The sequence below is a fragment of the Apiospora marii genome (assembly GCF_038362585.1).
Source record: "Apiospora marii strain CBS 49790 chromosome Unknown utg000004l_segment0_segment0, whole genome shotgun sequence".
Lineage (NCBI taxonomy): Eukaryota > Fungi > Ascomycota > Sordariomycetes > Amphisphaeriales > Apiosporaceae > Apiospora > Apiospora marii.
The window spans coordinates 3,238,502-3,260,458 of NW_027117375.1; the positions used below are offsets into that span (position 1 = coordinate 3,238,502).

Here is a 21,957-nt window from a genome sequence, read left to right on the forward strand (position 1 = left end):
CTCGACAGGGGTCCCGTCATGTGATGGATCATCCCCAAGCCCGACCCGGAAAGACGGGAAGGGAAGAGCGATGGGCGACTTGGCGATGGATGACGATGATGGTGAGAAGTGGCAGCGTGTGTCAGTGAATACCCACCCAGCAGCAGATGGGATGATCTTGGAACTGTTTCCTTCCGTTCGTCTTTCTCCAGATTACGATTTTAGCTACAGTACAGTACTTTAATCCTCTTACCGCATTGGTCGCTAACAGAGGGGTGGCGGGGGGGCAGAACGGGGAAGAGAGAGAGCGAGAGAAACAAAACAACAGGAGCAACAACATGAGACCACCGTTATGTGTCCGACCGCACACGCGCGCGCCCAGAATAGAGAAGAGAAAAAAAAAGTTGAAGAATAGAGACGAAATATTTTGCGTGGCCACCCACACACACACACACACACACACACGTAACTCGTCCCCTTTTCCTTGGCGGGCTCCTCCAGGTTCCCAGCAGTAAGGAGTGGCCAACCCACCTTCGGAACCGGGAGTTCGGCTTGGCTGATTCAGAGATGCCGCACAGCCAGTGTTTCGGAATCCATGCTGATTTCCCACCCGACAAGCAAGGCAGTAGATAACATTGGTATGGAGATCGTAAAGCACGGACAATGTTTTTCATCGAGCCAGGAGCGAAAGAAAAAAAAAGTCTTTCGACGAAGAAGGGTGGGTGGCTCGATTACACGTCTTCCCCAAGACGTTTCGCCTTTTGTTTGCATCGGCGTTAAGATGGAGACATTTGGGAAGGAGGGCCAGTAAGCTTGTAATCGTAAGTTGGCATTCCAAGCAGCATCGCAAGTCACGGCATGTCGACGACTCGCGAAATATTACGTCTTCTCTTGGGCCATCCCATCTCCCAGAGTCTTGGCATCTGGGAGATTGGCATTCGTCGCGCATGGGACGGCGGGAGCACATGGCCGTTAAGGCCATAATGCCATCCCAACTTAAAATAAGCATGAATCGAGAGGGATCCCCGTGAACGATTGGACTTGCCATCCCCGGAAAAGAGAGCGAAAGCGAACGACAGACATAGTTTAGAGGGCACGGTTGGTTCTTATGACAACGTCGGCCGCTGGACGACGATTCAGACGGATGCACTAACTCGCGGTCATATCTGAATTGGGAGATATATAAAATTATATGTAGTTCTTAACTTGCTTTGGATTAGACTGGCTGCTACACGCAGTGCAGAGGATTAGATCGCGGCGAGTCTGAAAACAAGCGCGACTGACATGAGTATGTGGATAGGCATCTTCACGGGATTTTGGCTCGTCCGGCTCCCAGACTGCGGCTGGTTGAGAGAGGTACGCGATATCCTCTTTGATTTCGTAGGTAGCGTTTTCCAGATCCTCCCCTCCCCTCTTGAACCGTAGTCCTTCAGGCCAGGACAAGGTTATCCCCGACTGCTGCTGATTTCAACCATCCCGCCTTGACCGTGAATCAGTGACCCTTTTCCGTATGCTGCGACTCTCGATCGAAATCGTGAGCAAGTCTTCCCATCTCCCTTCCTGGGCCCCCTCTTTGGAGGCCGTGATAACGCAGTCCGTAATGTGGACTCGCGATGCAAAGTCGTATCAAATAACGCCGTGGTGTAAATGCCAGATAAGAGCCAGTAGAAAAATGGTGATCCCGCTAATCGACAGAGAAGGAGAATCGGCACACAAAAGTGGTTGGATGATGATTTGCTATCCAATTCTCTATGAGCAGAATGAGATACGGGCCTGGGGGTTTGATCGGTAAATACGTCGCCAGTTCCTGCTGTTTTGCCGTGAGACGGTCGAAACAGCAGCGAGGTGCCATATCGAGAGGAGCTTCATGACCTGAGGTAGTTCGATCAGGCCTTGGAGCCTGCGCCACGGTTGCGCTGAGGTAGAGTCCAGGGCTTTGCACATATAATCTACACAATTGTGTGGTTAGCGACTGAGAACTGTGGCTTCGCTGGGCGGTATATCTTGCTTACCTCGCCTTCAGAGTAGGCCCAGAAGTAGACAATCATGGCCACAAGGTAGTAGATGCCGGCATTGGTGCCTTGGTAAATCAAGAGGGCACAGAGGGCGAAAAGAGGTATCGCGGCGAGGCGAGCTTCGAGACTGCGGTGGATGGATGATCCAGCCAGGAATCCGATAGGCCATTCCCACGCCAACATGACGAACCCCAACACCAAGTTGATGATCTGCAAAACCGGTATGGGCTTGATACCGGGATCAAGACTCTTCGTGAGGAAGTCCCAAAAGATCTTAGGCCAGAAGAACGACTCGAAAGCGGCAACGATTTGGTCTGGGACAATGTTAGTAAGCCTGTCGTTCCCATTGAACCCCCTTTTAAAAAAGAGGTATATGAAGGAGTCCACCTACAAGATGCGGCCGTGATCGTAATGAGCCTCGCCCAGTGGTTCTTGATGAGTCTTCCCATTATGTCGATTATACCAAACCCCGAAATTTATAGCGCTGGTTCACTTTCGTAGTATGCTCTTCCACGTCGATGTTTCTCTTTTTTTTTTTCTGTTTCCTTCTTGCCCTATTCGAATAGTGCCTCGTCTGTTGCAAGTCGTCTTGATTTTCGAATATTCCCACTCAACAACAACCCAAAACTAAACCACCAAATGTCGTAATATGAAATAGTAATCTGTTTCGAAAAGAAAGTAAAGTTGCAAGGTAGCCAGACCTGCAGTCGCGTTGAACAGAAATCGCCGATATGAAAGAAGGCTATCGACAGTGCACAGCGCTGGCAAGTAGGAAGAAGAAGAAGTGAAGGGCAAGAGCAAGGCCAAGAAGAAACCACGACTGGCGAGGGGGGGGCGTCCGTGGACTATATCAACGGCCGACCAGGGTGGTGGTGGTGGTGGGCTCCTGCTGGGGAGCAGTGCTCCCGTGGAGCGATGGCTCGTGTCAGAAACGACACAACCGAGCCGGGCTGTGGGTGGGTATCAGATGTTCCTGACGTGAGGCTGAAGCCTTCTAGTTTGAGATCCACGTTCTACTAATCCGATCTATTATGACGGCGGGCATGCGTGCGGCATTCTCTGCTTCCGCGACGGGCCTGGCACAGCAGCGCGTGTCTGGGGGAGGGCTAGATGGGCTTGGTAACGCAAGGGCAGGTTGGCCTCGATAAGCGTTGTTTGGGAACCGGTGATCAAGAACGGCCTAAGGATTGATAGTCCACAGGGGTACTGGGCCGAACGCCTGTCTAGGAGATGTTGGTTGCGGCTCTGCGTAGTTGCATTGAAGAAAGGGTTTGGAGATCAGACAAAACGGGGTGCCGGGGGAGAAGGGGTGTATTATGAAGCAACAGGAGCCCTTCCGTGTAAGAGAGGGCAGATCTTCAGACATGCGGAGGCATGGAGGCATGCGAGTTTAAGAGCCAGCATGCCATGGGGTGGATCCGGATGGCCGATGGGATGGGGCGATGGGAAAGGGAAAAAAAAAAAAACACACCATGCAGCAAGCAGTCGTTCCTTCATTCAGGCAGGCCCAGCAGAGGCAGGGCCAATGACGAGCCGCTGCACGAGCGGGTAGAATCTTGGACGATGGCCAGAGAGGGGAGGGTGCGGGCCTTCACTTGAGGCCTGCATGGTGTTTCCGAGGGCAGCACGGCGGTTGCTGCAGACTGGCAGACCTCGTGATGGGCAAGCTGGCAAGCTGGCAAGCTGGCAAGCTGGGGCTGGTTGGGCCGGGGTCCAGACAGGCAAGACTGGCAGATCGGGGGCACTATTGACCATGGCTTTTGTGACCTTTTGGGTGCTTTGGGGGTGCGATTGGACGGGTTGAACGGGGTCGTGGGATTAGTTGCAAAGCGCAGCGGTTACCCAGCATCTTGCAGCCATTTGCGTGTGAGCCAAGCTGCAAGTAATACAGTCGAGAGCACGTTAGTATAGCGATGCTGCAAAGCAGGCCAAGCCCGCTTGCTCGAGGACGGGCTAACTCGCTGTGATTGGGCTTTGCTGGGCGGTTAGAAGATGCCGTTGCTCCAATGAGAGCTTGAGCCGCTTCGTCTCATGCACTGATCTAACAGGGGACTGCCCTGGCACACACACACACACCGGAGGCAGGTGGCAGGGGTCCAGGGCCTAGTCTCGGTTTGTTCTACCTAGGTTTGTGTGAAGCATCTTTTCACGGCTGCATGGGTGCGGGGGGTGGAGGTTCCTCCTCCGCCTCTGCTACCACATCAGGCACGCAGTCCTTGTCAGGTCAGAAGAAAAGAAGATGCATAAAAAAAAGGTTATTAGACGGTGTAAGTTGCTCGACCGACAATTGAACGAATTCATCTCGACTTTCGCCAATTGATCGATTGATTGATCATTTCCTCCATTGAATCAGCAAACTTGAAATAGAACGACGCTACCCGGAAAGTCGATTAATCAATCCGTCCGTCGCACGTGGTGATGGTGGTGTTCTGAGTCGTCTCGTCGTCTCCGACCGCCGCTCGGCCCTCAAGACTGCACTTGGATATATTTGGAGCCTTGGAGATTGTTGCTGTGGCGTCGAGTGCGCAATGCTGCTCTCTTGTGGGGGCTGCATTTCCGTGAGCCGTCCAGCGGGTGTAACGGCTAAGGCTTGGTGCTTTTTGGGCTGCGACAGCTCGCCAGGCTTTTTCCACTGCAGTCGGATCGGGTGCGGACATGGGCAGGTTTCGCAGCGGCGGTGCTGAGACAGATCAGGTTTAGAGACAGGGACATCGTGGCCCCCGCACCCAATCCGCGTGAAGTAGCAGGCCAAATCACCATCATCTCACCATGGGACGACTGGGTGGTAGTAGTAAATGTCATCCTTCCAGCAACATGCGATGGATGGGCTTCCTGGCGTGAAAACAGCCAATCTCCCAATCTAGATTACGCTCATAAGGTTGTGGGCATGAAACATGTCAAAATTGAAGCTTGGCTCTATCCCAATCTCTTCCGCCCACCAACTTCAGATGCCGTTAACGTTTTACAGTTAAAGGTGAGCGCCAGCCCGCCGTACCGTGCCCGCCCGTCTGGGTCTCGGAATATATAACCTTAGATTCTCTAAGCATATTTTCATGTCGATTGGTCGATTTTGCCCCATTCATTAGCTTTTGCGGGCGAAATACAGATAGACCCGACAAAGGAAACAAAACAACGACAACATGTAGATGTCTTCTGTTGCCGGCTCGCTGCGAGCGTCGAAGAGAATATTGTGAAGTCGTGACAGTCGAGAATGTAAGGTCGCCAACTACCACCAAGCCGGCCAAGATTCAATACATAATGCGAATGGCTGTCCCGCCTGACCCCGACGGGCATGGTGCGTGCTCAGTCCAAGGGCATCCGGCAGCTCACATGCAGCTCCATGCAGCGTGCCGTCAACCCCGCGCAAACATGCCTAGCAGGTAGTTTATTTTTATCGGCGGTTGGAGGGCCACGTTGATTGGGTCGAGCTGCTCGTGCCAATGGCCACGCATGGCATCGGCGGTGTAACCAGCACTACGTAAGCAAGCCTGGCCAAGTCAATCGCCTTTCCAGATTGCCCGATGGGTACAAAGTTAGTTGCAAGAGGTTTCCCGATAGGAATGGATGGTGGTGCGCAGCATGCAGTGAAAGGCCTATGCAGTTGTTCGCATAGCCAGCGGTGGCTACATATAGTTGTGGTTACTTAAGTATAGTAAGTGGCCGTTATGACCCATAGAAAGGAAGCCATCTCATATGCTACTACTGCACCTCTTCCGCTGCAGACCCGGAGGCTTGGTCACATCCTTCTCGAATCTCTCGCAGAATCCCACCACGCATCTGTATGGAGACCAAACCACACAAGTCTGGCAATAATCGTCTGCTGCGATAGCGCGGTGCTACGGCCGTCCGTGACTATCGAGAGGCGCAACATGCTGCACCGGATAATGACATATACAGGGATTGATACCGGTAGAGTAAGAGTTATGCACTTCTCCAACACACCGGCCTTTGACGATGAATCGGCAGTTGCGAGAGCGATAGGGGTGAGGCGGGTGGCAAACCTCATGACGCGCAAACATCAGCAATGACACCAAGTTCCTTCAAGCCAGAGGGCTCTTCCAGTAGGTTCCCCGGCTGGGATAAGCAATCTACCAGGACAGATTTTGTTGTCCTCATGTATGAAGAATGATGCACAACCTTCTTGGTAACGATAGTAGACGGGATAATCTAAAGTGACCAAATCGAGACCCGTGTATAGTTATTTTCAATTCATCCACGGACCTAAGCTACGGCCAGTCTACTTGCACCTGTGTCTAAGGGGCATCATGCCGCCACCTACTGCAACGCCTCATCAGGGATACCTTCGCTTACAGTTGCAGCGCCTTGGTTGGCAACTCTGCTCTCTGAGTGTAATGGCGGTGACCCGTCGTTCTAATTCATCCGCCGATTGGAGAAAGGAAGGTCTAGTCCACGGGAAACTCATCATTCCAGAATTTGATGACTCGTTCGGCATCCGCCCCGTCTAGGGAATCGGTTAGTTGGTGCTTCCCTTGGGTGTCTGTAGCCTTTTCCGAGAGGTCTTTCATCCCCGTGGTGAGATCGCTCAGCACATTGACAGTGTGTCCCGAGAGACACTCTGGATCAGAGGAACAGTAGGGCAGGAGACTTCGAGAGGAGGCGGGCAGCGTTTTCTTGCTACCCCCAGCCGTGGCCAACTGCCGTTGGAAGGTTGATAGCGTAGCGGGCACCGTGCCAATGGACGAAACGGGAATGATTGGCATCTCGAGTCCCTTCATCAGTCTTACACACGCCCGTCAGCCCCTGTCTACGCGCCTGATGAGGTTTGCAAGTACACGAGTACTCACTCGAGTTGTAGGTTCATAAGCGCGGTCGAAGCGCTTCCGGAACGACTTTCCTTCACGAGAAACACGATGGCCACATGCTGTCCCCCGTCCAAATGGTAGAGCCGCTCAATGCGTTGGTGAGTTGCGTCCAAGCCGACATCATGCGGGCACAGTAGGATGGCCCGAAGGACCGAATTGGGGTGCCCTTCGGTGGAAGCCAACGGCATCGCCACATCGTGAGACTGTAATGGTTTCTCTGTTGGGAGTCAGCGTCTAATTACGTGGCTTGTCCTCTGGGATTTTACGCGTCCAGATGGTGCAGGAGTGGCGTCCGTACCTTTCCATCGAGGCGTGTTGCCTTGCAGAAGCGCCGGCACCAGTGGCGCCCAATCAGGCCGTTTGCGGATGGACGTACAAAACAAGGGCGCTTCCATGGCTAAATAACTCCGAGCTGCTGGTCTTTCGCCGAATCCCTCTCAGATTGATGCGCGGCAATGTTAATTCTTGTCTGAAGCTCTCGGAGTTATAAGATGGGGTCTTGGCGATAATCTCCAGCCGCGGAAAGGGTGTTCGATCCAGGGGCAAGGGAGACCAACGAGAACGGCATACGATACGGGCATTCCGCACGACTACAAATAATATTCAATCAGTGTATTACATTGATACGTTGATACGGTTGACTGCAAGTGCGCCCATGACTGCGTAATGTGCAAGAAACTCTAATATTGGTCGCACCTTCCTGCCCAAGCTATTTACACGCACTTTAATCAACCGAGGGGACTTCCTCGTTTGATACTCCGAGGTGCTGTTGGCATTCGTGCCTCTAGGAACCTTGTACGTAGGCCTGTACAATGACCACGAGTCAATGCAGCACAGGTGAGTTGTCACTGGAGTCGAGTCACTTATCAAATGGTGCATGTAGTAGAGGATGTACCTTCAATTCTAATATCTCTCCCCACCGTCCTTTGTCGGAGCTGAGATGGTGTGGCCCACCCCTAGGCAAGTATGTACAAGAGTCATCTTTATACAGTAACGAGTCTTCAACATCACCCATAGCAGAGACCACAGCTCGAGTGGAGCTTAGTTCACACAAATCTATCTAGGTATACACAGCATGAACTCGGAAAATATATAGCACACGGCACGTCAGCATGGTACACTCACCACTCCCAGCTTTCCGCACCCGGCAGACCCAGCCATCGCAGGGCAGAGCTAGTCGTAAGTTGCATTACGACGCCGGCGGTGACGTTGTGGGCGTTGCAGTAGGCGCCGGTGGTAAAAGTGGCTGCTTGGTCTTGGGGTCCTTAAACCCCCTTAAGGCCTGTTCTAGCGTCAGGATGCGGCTCTCCTGACGCATCTTCTCCTTTTGGCGTTCGTCTTCCAATTCGGTGAGCTTGTCGTTCAGCTCTCTTATCCTCTCGGCATTGTGGTCTGGCTTCTGAGATGATCTCCACCATTCGTAGATAATCAGGGCTATGGCCACACCCAGAATAAAGGTGTCTCCAATGACATCGGCGAACAGGTCAACAGCCTTGGCCTCGGGCAGTGGCCGGAACTTGCGCTTCCAGACGCTCAGTATGTTGGACGGGCGGTTTGTCCGCGCCTGGTTGGCCGTGAACCCGTGCTTTGCCTTGAACTCCTCCTCCTTTTTTATCTGCTCCTGTGTCTTGACTGTCGGCGCCTCGGCCTTCTCCTTGGCACGCGCGATGGCCTCTGGATCTCGTAGCAGGGCGACCGACATGCGCATGTTTAGCTGGTGAATGGCCTGGCCATACTTGGCGGCAAATTGACGAAAGCCCGGGTGATCGTGAGCCTGGTGTTTTATACGGTTCTGTGCCGGAGTCAACGTGCGTACCGGGAAGCCGCGGTGGATGTTAGTCACTTACTGCGCCATACTTGGACACGTGCCGGAGGACAAGTGAGGCGAGCTTGAACAGCGGAAGGGCTACCATTCTGCCTCCTCCCACTCCATGCGACGTAGGAGTTCTGGTGATATTATCGTTGCCTGAATGCAAGGGCATATACGCAGCAATAGGTCGAGAAGAATTCAGCCCTATGGCCCGGAGCTTCCGACCAGGAGCGTTCAAAAATATGCAGTAAACCACGAAGAGCAACAACGACCACCTATCGCTCTGGACAAAGTGGAAGAGGTTAAGACGTCACCGGCAAGGCCGTTGATTAATGGGTGCTGCTCGGAGTAAGAGTCTTGGTGGGTCCCGGTGTTCTCCCAATCGAAGTGGGATGAATGGGAAAATCGGAGGTTCGGAGCTATGTAGTAGTAGATAGGACCAAGTTGAGCTCTGAGCTGTTTAGCGAGCTTAGCGAGTAGTGGGTAGCGGTCGCCGTCCCTGGTTGGTGGGTGGTGGTTGCCAGAGTGAGCCAGAGGGCTTTGGAGGATAAGCCTACCACTCACCACCTACATAACATAAGTGCTTAGTGCCTACATGTACATACCATTCAAACAAACCAAACCCAATTGGCTACGGTTGCCTCGTCAACCCCGGGCCAGCCAGCATCGCCTTTTTCGACCCGCTAAACCTACCTGGCAAAGTAAACGTGAGAGCATCCACAGTTGGCGAATTCACCCCAAACTCGGTCCAGCAAATGTCTCCTCAGTACCCGGCGTGTCATCTTACAAAGAATTTCATATTCCAACAAGGTTGAATTCTGACTTTTTGCCTTTCTGTTCCCGCCCACGACTCGCATGTCGCAACTGTGCTTGGCTTGACTGTTGTTTATTTCGCTTGATGCTGCTGCATTTTGGTTCCTCTGTAAGTTAACCCCCGTACTACCATCAACTCACTCTCCTCTGGCCAGCATGATGCCGTTCGCGACCATCTCGGAGACGCGCGACGGAGTGCTCGAAGTAGCATATCGATTGCATCTCGAACGTTCCCTCCGAGGGTACTCCTGAAAAGAAAGGGAAAACAAACCCCTCAGTTCTTCTCGAAACGACCCTATCGATGATCACAACACAACATAACACAATATAGCACAACAACATGGGAGGATACGAAGCTGATATGTACCATCTATTCGCAGATCGATTCCAGCCAGATAACGCCAACAGAAGCCTACTGGTCCCAGTAGGCCTTCCTGTTGCTTGATACCCTCTCTTGCCTTCTGGCGAACTTGTGTCCAGTCAAATGGCGGACAGAGTTCTCGCAGCAAAACAAGGCATTGATAACGACGCCTTGTCCCCACGGGACGTGAACGTCCAAGGACAACCCCGAGCCACCGTGGACGCCGCCAAGGTAAAAGCCGCCCTGGCTTCCAAGGCGGCTCAAAAAGACAAGGAGCATCCTCCTCCGCCCCCGGCCCAGGTCTATGAACCGCCAAGCTCTGATCGCAAAGATGGCGCAACATACCAGGTCGGCAAGATGCTCGGCAAAGGCGGCTTTGCTGTTTGCTACGAGGGACAGATGCCTGGCCACAAGAAGAGGTTTGCCTTGAAGATCGTCAAGAGCAAGATGCCGACCAAGATGGAGCAGAAGGTTTGTCTCGTCTCAACTCCCTTCCAAATTCCCAGAGCTGGTTGTACTCACAGATGATCGCGTCCAGTTCCAAACCGAGCTTCAGATCCACTCCAAGATGCGCCAGATCAATATTGTTCAGTTTCTGCGAGCATTCTCGTTCGACAACTGCACCTATCTTGTCCTGGAGTTGTGCCCGAACGGCTCTCTCATGGACATGGTCAAACGCCGAAAGGGGTTGACGGAGCCCGAGGTGCGCTACTACTCGGTCCAGATTGCTGGAGCAATCAAGTACATGCACGCGAAAGGCATCATCCATCGAGATCTCAAAATGGGCAACATCTTTCTCGACAAACACATGAACGCCAAAATTGGCGACTTTGGTCTTGCTGCTTTGCTGGTCACCGGCAAGGATATGCAGACGATTCGCCGAACCACCCTTTGTGGTACCCCCAACTACATCGCCCCCGAGATCTTGGAAAAGGGCCGGAAAGGCCACGACCACATGGTTGATATCTGGAGCTTAGGCATTATAATGTGAGCCGAATCTGACAAGAATTGGGTGAAGATGTTACTGACCGACTGCCTAGGTTTGCGATGCTCACATCAAAGCCCCCTTTCCAGTCGTCAACCACAGATGAGATTTACCGCCGAGCAAGAAATCGAGACTACGAGTGGCCCAGCCCCGAAGGCACCAACAAGTACATCAGTCAGGAGGCCAAGGAGATCGTCGCGGATATGCTTCAGGATGCCGACAAACGACCTGACCCTGACAGCATCGTCAAGCATGACTTCTTCTATTCGGGATATATGCCGAAGGTGAATGAGATAACCTCGAAATTCAGAGACTACCCGCCTGACAGCGACGATTTCTACACGGTCGAGCTTACGCGTGAGATGGCATCCCGTAATCTGCGCAATTTGAAGGAAATGTCTCGGGCCTGCGAAGTTGGTCCATGGTGCCACAGTCAGAAGGTGTATGCAAGCACTTGGAAGGAGGTCGCACTGGAAGAGAAAGCCGGCCTTACCCCGATCATTCCGCTTGTTGAGGGCATTGTCTACAGACCATATGACGAAATTAGCAAAGAGCAGAAGCTCATGCAGCCCCAGATTCAACCGCCTCCGCAACTCAGCGGCAGATCAGTCGAAGACTCGACCATGTCTACGCAATCAGGCCCGACAGGATTACTCAGGGCACCACCGCAAAGCTTTGCAGCTCAGCAACGAGCCCAGGGCCGACCGACAAAACCGACTGGAGTGGTGCGATCTCGTACGGCAGCCGAAATGGCAATTGCGCCAACGGCGACTGGCACAGTACGATCTCGCACCCGGCGTGAGCTACCCCGGAGCAATACTGAGGATAATATCCTGTCACAACCGGCCGAGCCGCCAGCAGAGCGAATTTCGCTCCCCATTCGAACCCAACGACCAGCTGCCCAGCTTCAACCGACCGAAGGCAAGAGATCTTACTTGATCAAGGTAGAGGAGAAAGACATTCTTGCAGCCAATGCGCCTGCTCCCGCACCTGCGCCGGCGGCTGCACCCAAGCCTGCTCCGAAAGCAGCTGCAGGTCCGGTTGCGCAAGGTGACAGTCAGATGGGAACGCTCTTCAGCTCTTCGGAACGCCAGCAGCCTGTCCCAGAAACCCAACCAGATGTTGTGCTTGAGCGCTTGCGGCGTCTTCAGGCCGAGTTAGAACGAGCCTTGAACTCGAGGTCGATGGCTATTGTCGGCAAGGCAACAACACCTTCACCGCCACACATAGTGGTTAAATGGGTGGACTACTCGAACAAATTTGGGCTGGGCTATATACTCAACGACGGTAGCGTTGGCTGCGTTCTCAAGAGCGTGCCAGGCAGCGGCAAGGGTAGCAAGCCAGTGATGCTTCCTCCTTCCTGCATTTTGGTTCACGAGGCGGAGCGGCACTGCCAGCGACGCCACGACGCCAGCTACTCGGACCGGCACCAAATTGTACCAATGTCTCAGCCCATTCAGTTCTTTGAGAACAACGGCGCAACCGGGTTGTCGACGGTTTCTGTCCATCCCACCCAGTTCAAGATTGGACTGAATCCGGACGGAACGCCGGGTAAGATACCCGTGGGGAAGGACATTTACGATCATAGAAAGCGGGAGCACCTGATTCTGTGGAAGAAGTTTGCCAACTACATGATGGCATACGGTCGGGACCAAGAGGCGACGGACGAGACAGGCCACGTCCAGATCCCCATGAACACCGACCCAGCACTACCTCCAAGCAACGTCGTGACGTTTTATCAGCGCATCGGCGACGTGGGCTGCTGGGTCTTTGCCGACGGCCACCTGCAGTTCAACTTCCCCGACCACACCAAGATCGTGCTCGATGCCACTGGCACATGGTGTCATTTCTGGCATCTGCCACAGGAAGCCGCCACGAAGCTCATGTCCACGGGAGAGCTGGACGAGACCGCCCTCGACGAGCGTGCGGTGCTCAGCTACCCGCTTCAGACTCTGCTCAACTTTGCTGCCAAGCCCGCGATCCGCCCAACACGCAATACCACGCGTAAGCGGCCGGAGATCAACCCCATGCTACAAGGAATTCCGTCGTCCAACGATTTCCGGCGCAAGGTCGACTTCATCAAGAATGTAGTCAAGGAGTGGGTTGTCAATGGGGGCATGGGCAACAGCAACATGACCCGTGACAGGCGCCTCAAATGGACTGGCTGCCGCGAAACAGTCCATAGCGGTCCAAGCAAGCATGTCTGGGTCACCATCGGCGCACGCTGGGGCGATGAGAGATTCACGGCTGTAGTCGATCCCAAGAGACCACATGAGATCGGAGAGGACATCGAAGAGAGGAAGAAGACCTCTACTGCTTAAGCACTGCTTTACGAAGAAAACAAACAGGAGAATAAAAAGAATGGCAGGGAGGGGGTTGGATGGCCTTGGTTTCCTGAGCATCCAAGTCCCGGAGTTGGTGACTGGACAGTGATGGACGGGGGTTGCTTGGGGAATCTGATTTTGCTCTTGCTTTTGTCACGCCGTCTACGAGAAATCATGGGGCGTTTTTGGGAATTTGACGTTATTAATGACTCCTGTGTGAGGGCCTGCTTGGAGGGAAGGTTCCCTGTTTTCTTCTCTTCTTCTCATTGCATGGCGTAGCGTGTATGGAACTAGTATATACCTTGCATATTTACTAAAGACCTCTTGCCGATTCATGTTGAACTTTGTTCTTACCACGTACACACACGCGCGCGCGCTCGCTGTTATAAATGACTCGGTGAAAACAACATTTATTACATAGGCCATTCATGAGCGATGGTAAAGGGAGAGCAAGCAGCATCTTCTGTACCCGACCGCTATAAAGGGAGCAAATTTTAGATTCGTAGACCCATACCTAACCAAACTTGCTATCATCCAGGGCCTCATCAAAACCAAGCGTGCTGAATACGAGATACAAAAGTAATGCTGGCACATTAACCGTAGGAATCGAGCCACAGTAGGCAAACTATTGGGTCAAGGTTGAGCGTACCATTCGTGTGCAAGATTGAGCCTTCCTCATGGGCTCATTTTCACGCCGAGGCGACAATAGGCGGGTGGATGGATAGATGGGATGTATATTGTTATTACCACAGCAATCGGTCACACGTACATGGTGCATGTCGAAGGGGGTCTGGTATAATTGGCATTATTCAGATTGTCGGTTGAGTATTGTACAGTTTTCGAATCCAACAACGAACAAGGGGGGATGACTAGGTATCGTGGCTCGCTCGCTCGCCTGCTTGCTCTCATTATCTCTCAAATTCTCTCTCCGCGCCCCACTGCACGCACGCTCAACACACAAACAACAACATCATCATCGAAAACGAGAGGAGCAGCGTTTCCAGTCGTCTCGCCCTCATGCAAGCCTGCCTGCCACACGTCGTCATATCCACAAGATGTAAACGGGGAAATGTAGACAAAGGAGAGGAGAAGGAAAAGCAGAGAAAAAACGCCGGTTGTGACACGACCATCAAACATTAAGGGGCCTTATGAATCCGAACAGGCCAATATGCTTTTCCCCTCCCACCGCAACAAGTCGTGAACACAATGCAAATGCAATGTCCTTCTGAGTCTGGGGAACATCCGTGAAGCAAACAGAAAAACAAAACAAAACAGGAGCCGCCTCTCCGTATCCTGTACCTAACCCGAAGGAAACGTGTGTGCATTGGCAGAAATTGTCGGGTTCCTTGTCCTGAAGTATTGATTTGATATGTGCGAACCCATCCAATCTCGTCCCGGGTGATGGAATGCCCAGTCCAACCCGCAATGATTGCAGCTCAGTACATGGTGACGATTGACGTACTGTAGCGTGGGATATATCCAAAATGGAGCCGTACGTTGGCGGTGCCGAGGCTTGCTGGGAACGCTCGGCCAAGATGGCATCAGGCTCCCAGGTGATAGGTAGCGCTGCCACAGTTACATAACCACACAGTCCTTATCATCCTTGCCATCTTTGCCCTCCTTTGGAGGGTTCTTGCGCATCTTGGCACTCTTGGGCGGCGCAACTTCCATAGGGGTGCCGCCGCCACTGACAGCGGCACGGATGGCAGCCAGGCGTAGTGTGGCACGCTCGTCGCCGGCATCTGCCGCCTTGACGTACCAGACATTGGCTTCGAGAATATCACGGCGGCACCCAATACCCATCTCGGTGAAGTAACCAACGGTGTATTGAGCTTTGACGAAGCCTGTGGTGTTTCGGTTAGCATTGCCGCATGGCTGTCATTGGGGTTAAGCAACTCACCCGTTTCTGCGGATCTCCGTGCCCACTCGTAGGCTTCTTCCTCGTCCTTTTCGAGAATTGGCTCAGCTCCAACCAGATACCACGCGCACAGTCCCATCATGGCTCCAGCATGGCCGCCCTCGGCTGCGCCAGTGTAGAAATGGACACTGAGGGCAGGATCCCGCGGGCAGTTCAGCTTGCCATGTTCATAAGCGTCACCCATGCGGAAGCTCGCCTCAGCGTGGCCAAGTTCTGCGGCTTGGGTAAAGAGTTCCGCGGCATAACTCTCGTCCTTAAAGATGTCTTCGCCGTAGCCCGTCTCGTACAGTGTACCAAGCTGGTAGGGAGCTGCGTTGTAGATGGTGTCGGAGGATTCAGTAGCCCGCTTCAGCCACTTGATGCCCTCGCGATATCGAGTCTCGCCAAAGTCGCCGGCGAGACAGGCTTTGCCCAGTCGAGTCATGGCTCCCGGATGGGTCTTCGACGCTGCTGTCCGTAGGTACTGGATAGCCTTTGCAGGATCTTTCCGACAGCCCCAGCCAAATTCGTAACATAAACCGGCGCGGTAAGCAGATTCGGCGTGACCGTGTTTCGCGGCGAGAATGAAGAGGGGAAATGCAGCGTTGTAATCTTCTTTGCCCTTGTTGAAAAGGCCCGAAGCATAGCCATCGGCGAGGTAATATTGCGCAAAAGGGTACCCGCCATTGGCCAACCGTGTGAGGATACTTTTGGCCTCGCGCACTAACTCTGCAGGAGAAGGTTGTCCTTCTTCGCTTGACGGGGCTCCGTCGCCCTTGGAAACTTTGCGCTTCGGAGGTTCCCCAAACGAAATACCTTGTTCTTGGGCCGAGGCCACGAGGAAAATGGCAAACGAGTATTGGATTGAAGGGTCGTTCGTCTTTTTCACGTTTTGCCTGTACATTTCGAGCGTCTTTTGCGTGCTCAGCAACGAGGCATTACTCCCCACATTAGTTCGAAGCTGCGAATTGTCGATCGTGATCGGCGCTGGAGCCGGCTGGGGATACGGAACGTTCAGTAATTCTGCATACGAGGTTGGGCGGCCATCAGGTGATTTGCGGATCAAGCCAGGCGACCGCCCTCTTGGGCTCATTTCCGAATAAACCGAGTACGTCGACTGTGGCCGTGCCATCGAACTCCTCTGGAAGGCAGCCGAAGTCGGAGTCAGATGTCGATTTATAGCCATCCCCTGTTCGTTAAGGTTGACGGTCGACTGTGGTCTGGCGTCGGCGTCTAGAAGTGCGCCGGCGACTCGAGGAGAAGCCATGGACTGCTGATGGTGGTATTGCAACTGAGGGACGGGTTGCTTAATGGAAGCGCCATCGTCGACGACCGAATCCTCCGGCGAAGTACCCTCCGAGAGAAGTTGACTGTCGCCTGCATCTTGCGACACAGAGCTTGCATTCGTCGCAACAGAAGACTCAGTCGATGCCATTTGTTGCGTACTGGACGATGCATCTGTGTCACGACTACGGCGAACACCGTCACGATTGGCCGAGTTGTCACCTGCACTTCCATTGGCTTCACCAGACTCTATTGTCCCTCCTTGGAGTGGCTTGTCAGAGCCCAAGGGTTCCTCGTTGCCGGCGCCATTTGCACTTAAATCGGCCAGTCTTTCCTCGCCCTGACGTTCTGTTGTTGGAGACTGTATCTGCGGTCCTTCGATACTGACATTTGAAGGCTGGGCCCAGTTCTCGTGGTGGAAGCTGAGGCGAACCGGAGAGACCGGCGCAGCTCGCATCTTGGGGGCCTCCGGTATCGCCAGCGGCGAGGGCTTGGAGTCACTCTCCTCAGTCCCGCTCCATCTGTAGCGCTCGGGCGAGTTATCTAGAGCTCCCATGGGCTTCCGTTGTGAAGACCGGGTCGGAGATGGCGGGTTCAGCGGGGGTGGGCTGGAGGTCACGGCAGCCATTGCACAAGTTTTGAGACCGTTGCCGACCGCGAGATCGTTACGCAGAATTGTTCAACTCCAATAGCCAACTCCCATATGGTTTCTGGTTTGTATTCAAGATCCAGTCGCAAATGAGATCGGTCGGCTTCCCTATTCGAACAAATCGGCCCGTTCTGTTGACGTCCCAGATCACCAGCCGCCCAGCAAGTAATACGGTTCTTTGTGTGCTGGCGACCAAAGTAGTGACTGTTCTGACAACGGACTGGCCAGAGGGGAGCAAAGGGACGTGGTTGAGGCCAAGATCGGTCAGGGAATCGAGTTCGGCGTTTCGGGTTTGACAAGCGACTTGTGACGAAGACTGCGACACGGGCAAAAGCTGTGGAGGGTATCTCAAAATAAGTCTGATATCTGATGCAAATGTTGGAAAGCAGCGCATATGGGGCAGGAAAAGTGATTAAGACAAAGGCCCGCAGAACAAGACCAAAGCTATTTACGCTTGGTGCAATATAATAGAGGGTATCTTGACGTCGCCGGCGTCTGGAGAAGTCGGCCAAACAGGCAATCCTTAAAACAACAAGAGAGTTGAATCGGAAAATAGACTTCAAGTCAGTAACGGGGGAAGGTGCAGGTGGTATGCAAGTCTCCTGGGGGGGGGGAGGCTCTAGCGGGTCGATCGCCTGCTTTCAGAGTGATTAGGGTACCAGCCGTAAGTCATTCCCAATGATGGGGAGAAGAGCTAGGTGCCTCGCGGGCTGTACATACCCAGAGGGGCCTGGCGTGTACTTCCCAAGTACCCTTGGCAGGTTGCGCTGACTGACCACACCGTAGAATTGGCCTGCTAGCCTGCCGCAGAAATGGAGACTGACTGACTGCCTCTTCGTTTGTGTATTGGTCGGTGTTGCGCCCTGGCACCAAGCACCTGGCAACCTGGGGAGCTGAACGCGCGAAGGGGCTGGTCGTCTCGGTGGGACGGACCATCGAAACTAAGCGGGCTTGTACAAGGGAACACCGATCTCGACCATGGGAAAAGGCGGGTAAGTATCAATTGATGGATTTGCCGACTTCTGTTATTTCTTCCTTTTTTTTTTCTTTTTTTTTTTCGGTTTCTTGGTATTGATGTATCTCTCTACAGCTGGGACGGGATCAAAGGGTAAAAATCCAAAGTCAATGACAATGTGTGTGCGTGTGCGCGTGTAGGATAATCCAGACGAGTAGATACCTGCCTGGTTAGGTATGTAGGTAGGTACGGAGTGTAGTGGGTATATGCCAGTGACTCAATTTCTAGCATAGTACTAATACTTACCTCTTAGATAGCCAACTGCCAACCAACCTACATGCATCCATACATAGTAGTCGGGTTCTAACCACAAACATCTGACTATGTATGTGCAAAAGGGTGTTAATGGGGTCGTGTCAAAGAAACGGGCCGGTCAAAGAAATCGACAATGGCCTACTGGCACGGAGGGCCCGGGGCTCTGCTCGAGGGTTCGCTTCTTGTCACCTACTAGTACCCGGGACCAACATAGGCAGAAAGGTAATAGGCTGGAGCAGGCTAGTGGTGCTGTTAGTGCATGCGTGGATGTCGTGATGTTTGTTGCTCATTTCATCAGTGCGTTTCGGGTTGGCACCATCATACCATCCATCCCGTCCATGGTGTGCCTGGCTGCATTGCCGGCTTGTTGGCATGGTGCCTATGTCGCCTACGCCCAAGGAGTCGTGTCAGCAATCAAAGAGACACCCATGCCAATGGTGTTACTTGGGCTGCAACATTGGCGAGCATCCCGCACGCCAACCGGTGCCAGTGTCATCCCAACGTCAAATCGTTTTATAACATGGGTTTTGGTTCTATAAGGCTTGCAGGAAATTTTGAAGTTGGTAGTCCCGGTTCAGCCTTGTGAGAAAACAAAGTAAAGTTGCTGCAGGTGCTCCCATATTCCTCCCGCTCGGGATCGATTGTAATAAACTCTTGGACCATTTGCATTCGTGCCTGCGGCGGCTGCAGGCCCTGAGTTTGAACCGGCACTCGCCTTTTGTCACTTACCTCTTACTTGGTAGGGATGAGCCAGTTCCACTTTGCTGGACTGACGTAATGCCGAGTCTCCCCAACTACTGCCTGTCTACCTCTGAGGATTAATATCTATATCAAGCCGAAGATCTCTAAGCAGGCTCATCTCGCAAAACAGGGTGTGGACAACATAATCGTATGAGTTCGTTTGGGCATCGGTGGAGAAAGACGAAGAGAGGGTACGAAGTATGTGAGAGGCTTAACAGAGGTACAGAACCTCTTTTCTTGTGTTACTTGGGGAGCTGTCTCCGCTGCGATCAGCCGCTGTTCCGCAGGACAAAAAAATGTTTCGGTGCTATTGATAGCCACATATATGTGTGCATTGCTATAATCGTAATATGCATGTAAGTCTACCTAAGCAAGCTGCGCCAATGCCGCCTATCCGCCAACCGCAACAACCGCTCATCACACCAGCTGTGTTTCCCGGCTCAGCTGGGCAAGGCCGGCCAGCCGTCTCAGTTGGCTGGTCGTGGTGCGTTTTGGTACGATATCCACGACAGGGTTTCCCATCTGTTTCTTGTGCGCAACGCCGCGCCAAGGAATGATTTGCAGTGGTTTTACTCCAAACCGGACATCGTGAAATCTCGACGTGCGGTGGAAAAGTGGAACTGGACCCTGGAAATTGTATGATCGCAAGTCAACGATGGATACTAGTACTGTATCCACGCAACAATCCTTGCGAGAAGGGGGGAAAGCGTTGGAGGGGGGCACTCCAAAAAGTCGACACGGGCTTTCTCTGCAGCTGTAAAAGATGGCTTCTCATGATATCCATCGGTTTCCCCACGAGGTTTCGCCGTAATAGTCGCCTCTACACGTAAAAACACGAGAAGGCAGCCATCGAAGGGTTCAGCTGGTCCGATGCATCCTAGCGGGGACAGCCACCTCTGCACTGGCTTCTGGCGTTGTTTCACCACCTTTGGTAACTCTCAGCGTGCAGCTGCGTTGATGCGCACGTATACGCCAACGTACTTCTCATGTATGTCATCGATGAGCGTATGCAGCCAGCCTTGAATCAGAAGCATTCGGTATTGACAGGGACTGGTCTGGTAGAAGATTCAGTTCCTCCCGCATGTGAATGGCGCAAGGCGAAGCCGGAACGACTCCCATGATGATATATCTGGTGGACAGCACGGAATTCGAGGGCCATCCAACCATCCCACTGGAGCTGGATGGATGTTAGAAAACCCAACCCAGTCTTCATAGGAAGTACTGGACAAGTATCGCTCAAGTGTGAGAAATTGACAGCTACCCAATAAACTATGTACCTAGTCCCTTGCCGTATGCAGCTTGCGGCCTAGCGTCTCTCGTATTTGGCATCAACTTGCATCTTTTTGGAACACCCGTTGGAGCCGGCTGTCGCTTAGAGAGAAAAAGGGCCTTGGGCATACGAGGGCTCGCTTGTAGGCCAAGATGATTGTTTTTGAGTTCTCGGCCGTGGTAACGTAGGGTATTAGGGAGTCGCATTCTAAGGATTCGGCCTTGCTCGATGCCGGCGATGAAGACAGCATTGAGGTGGGCCGTCGTTCCGCGCAGCGGTGTCCCCGGCCGGAGAGTGTTTTGTTTACACGACGACGTGCAATCCCTCTGGCTTGTTCTCGGCCACTCATTCTTCAACGTCCGCAAGGTTTCGAGGCACTTATCAATGCCATTTCTCGCCATGAAAGAAAACAAAAGCACACATATTTCGACTTGATTAGGGGGAATGCTTGTCTCTAACGACCTTTCTTCCGTGATCCTTGAATCGAAACCCTACAGTGCTTGTTGTCAAAGTCAGATCTATGGAGCTTGATCGTAATTGTCCCGGGGGTTTTGGCCATCTGGTGGAACAAGTGATGCGCTTCTCCGACTGCAAGATCTACGGCCATCGCAAGCTCGGCTTCTCCCGACCATCGAGGTCCACGTTGAATCCTGAGACTGGAATGTCAATCTCCACGTTTATTCGCGTTTGACAAGCACCCACTACGGGGAAATCACATTCGACATGGCAGGCGGATGCTGGGCATTCACACCAGCCCAATGTGTATCGACGAAATATGACGATGGCACGACCAGGATTGCGACATAGCTAGACACGATGCTCAAGGTCAACCACACACTACCTACCTACTCATGCGGCTCCACGTAGGCGGCGAGCCGGTGAGTGGCCCCGGATCTTGATTTCGGACTCCCCTATGTGTCGGCATATGAAACTGCGTGTTTTAACATGACGCTGCATTCAATTCATCTGCTGAGCGGTTGTTGTTCAGTGGATGCTGTTTCATACTCTGGATAACACCTTGTTACAACATGTGTCAAGAACGTTACCTAAACGCTATACTCCGTACCTAGAGTATATCTTTAGACACTAAATATACGGACTGCTGCGGTGGTTGTTTAGGCAGTTAACTGTTGATAGTAGGAACCTACATGTAACCTTCGATATATTTTATATTATTTACTTGTTTGTCTTGTACTGGAATAGTTCTAGGACTCGAGTATTCATTAAACATTTTCAAGCCGGTGAGCATCACCGAAGACTGCTGTAGAAGAGGACCGTTTCGGCATTTGTTACAAGCTGATGGAGGAATGGATGCTCATCTGGTCTTTTTACCTCGATGGCAGTTTCATTCGTTTTGTTGGCATCCCAAATCTATCCCGACAGGCGACGAAATCGCCTCTGAATCAGGGAACGTGGTGATATACTACTAGTACAACAAGCAGGATATTGAAGAACAATAAGGTATGTTTTCCAGTATGGGCAGATATACTAACGATGACATGGCTGTCAACATGCAGGTATGGTCATGTAGAGAATCAGGGTTTTCGATCGCAACTCAATTGAATGAAGCCTCGTCGGCAGGCCAACTGGCACTGGGCAGGGGCCCCTGTCGTATGCTTTAATAATTAATCGTGCATGTAGGTACATGATTGATTGCCCAGGTATCGCTGCGACCTTAGCCTGTTAGCCTCTTCTAAGACCCGATAGCCGCCCCCGAATATGGGTTTCTCCTCGAA

General features: G+C 52.7%; 5 protein-coding genes across 5 annotated transcripts; 1 reads left to right on the forward strand and 4 right to left on the reverse strand.

The window, feature by feature from the left end:
- Positions 1-1,865: 1,865 nt before the first annotated feature.
- Positions 1,866-2,443, reverse strand: PG985_006964 (uncharacterized protein; the record flags this gene model as incomplete). Its single annotated transcript, XM_066826733.1, has 3 exons — positions 1,866-1,928; positions 1,992-2,308; positions 2,386-2,443. 3 exons carry the CDS (start codon positions 2,441-2,443, stop codon positions 1,866-1,868), a joined length of 438 nt encoding a protein of 145 aa, XP_066686340.1.
- A 3,954-nt stretch (positions 2,444-6,397) lies between these two features.
- PG985_006965 (uncharacterized protein) lies at positions 6,398-7,212 on the reverse strand (the record flags this gene model as incomplete). Its single annotated transcript, XM_066826734.1, has 3 exons — positions 6,398-6,734; positions 6,800-7,034; positions 7,116-7,212. 3 exons carry the CDS (start codon positions 7,210-7,212, stop codon positions 6,398-6,400), a joined length of 669 nt encoding a protein of 222 aa, XP_066686341.1.
- A 794-nt stretch (positions 7,213-8,006) lies between these two features.
- PG985_006966 (uncharacterized protein) lies at positions 8,007-8,730 on the reverse strand (the record flags this gene model as incomplete). Its single annotated transcript, XM_066826735.1, has 2 exons — positions 8,007-8,609; positions 8,665-8,730. 2 exons carry the CDS (start codon positions 8,728-8,730, stop codon positions 8,007-8,009), a joined length of 669 nt encoding a protein of 222 aa, XP_066686342.1.
- Positions 8,731-9,924: 1,194 nt separating this feature from the next.
- PG985_006967 (uncharacterized protein) lies at positions 9,925-13,107 on the forward strand (the record flags this gene model as incomplete). The annotated part of the gene is made up of 3 exons (XM_066826736.1): positions 9,925-10,272; positions 10,340-10,788; positions 10,842-13,107. 3 exons carry the CDS (start codon positions 9,925-9,927, stop codon positions 13,105-13,107), a joined length of 3,063 nt encoding a protein of 1,020 aa, XP_066686343.1.
- A 1,578-nt stretch (positions 13,108-14,685) lies between these two features.
- On the reverse strand, positions 14,686-16,919 carry PG985_006968 (uncharacterized protein; the record flags this gene model as incomplete). Its single annotated transcript, XM_066826737.1, has 2 exons — positions 14,686-14,954; positions 15,011-16,919. 2 exons carry the CDS (start codon positions 16,917-16,919, stop codon positions 14,686-14,688), a joined length of 2,178 nt encoding a protein of 725 aa, XP_066686344.1.
- Between the last annotated feature and the right edge of the window lie 5,038 nt (positions 16,920-21,957).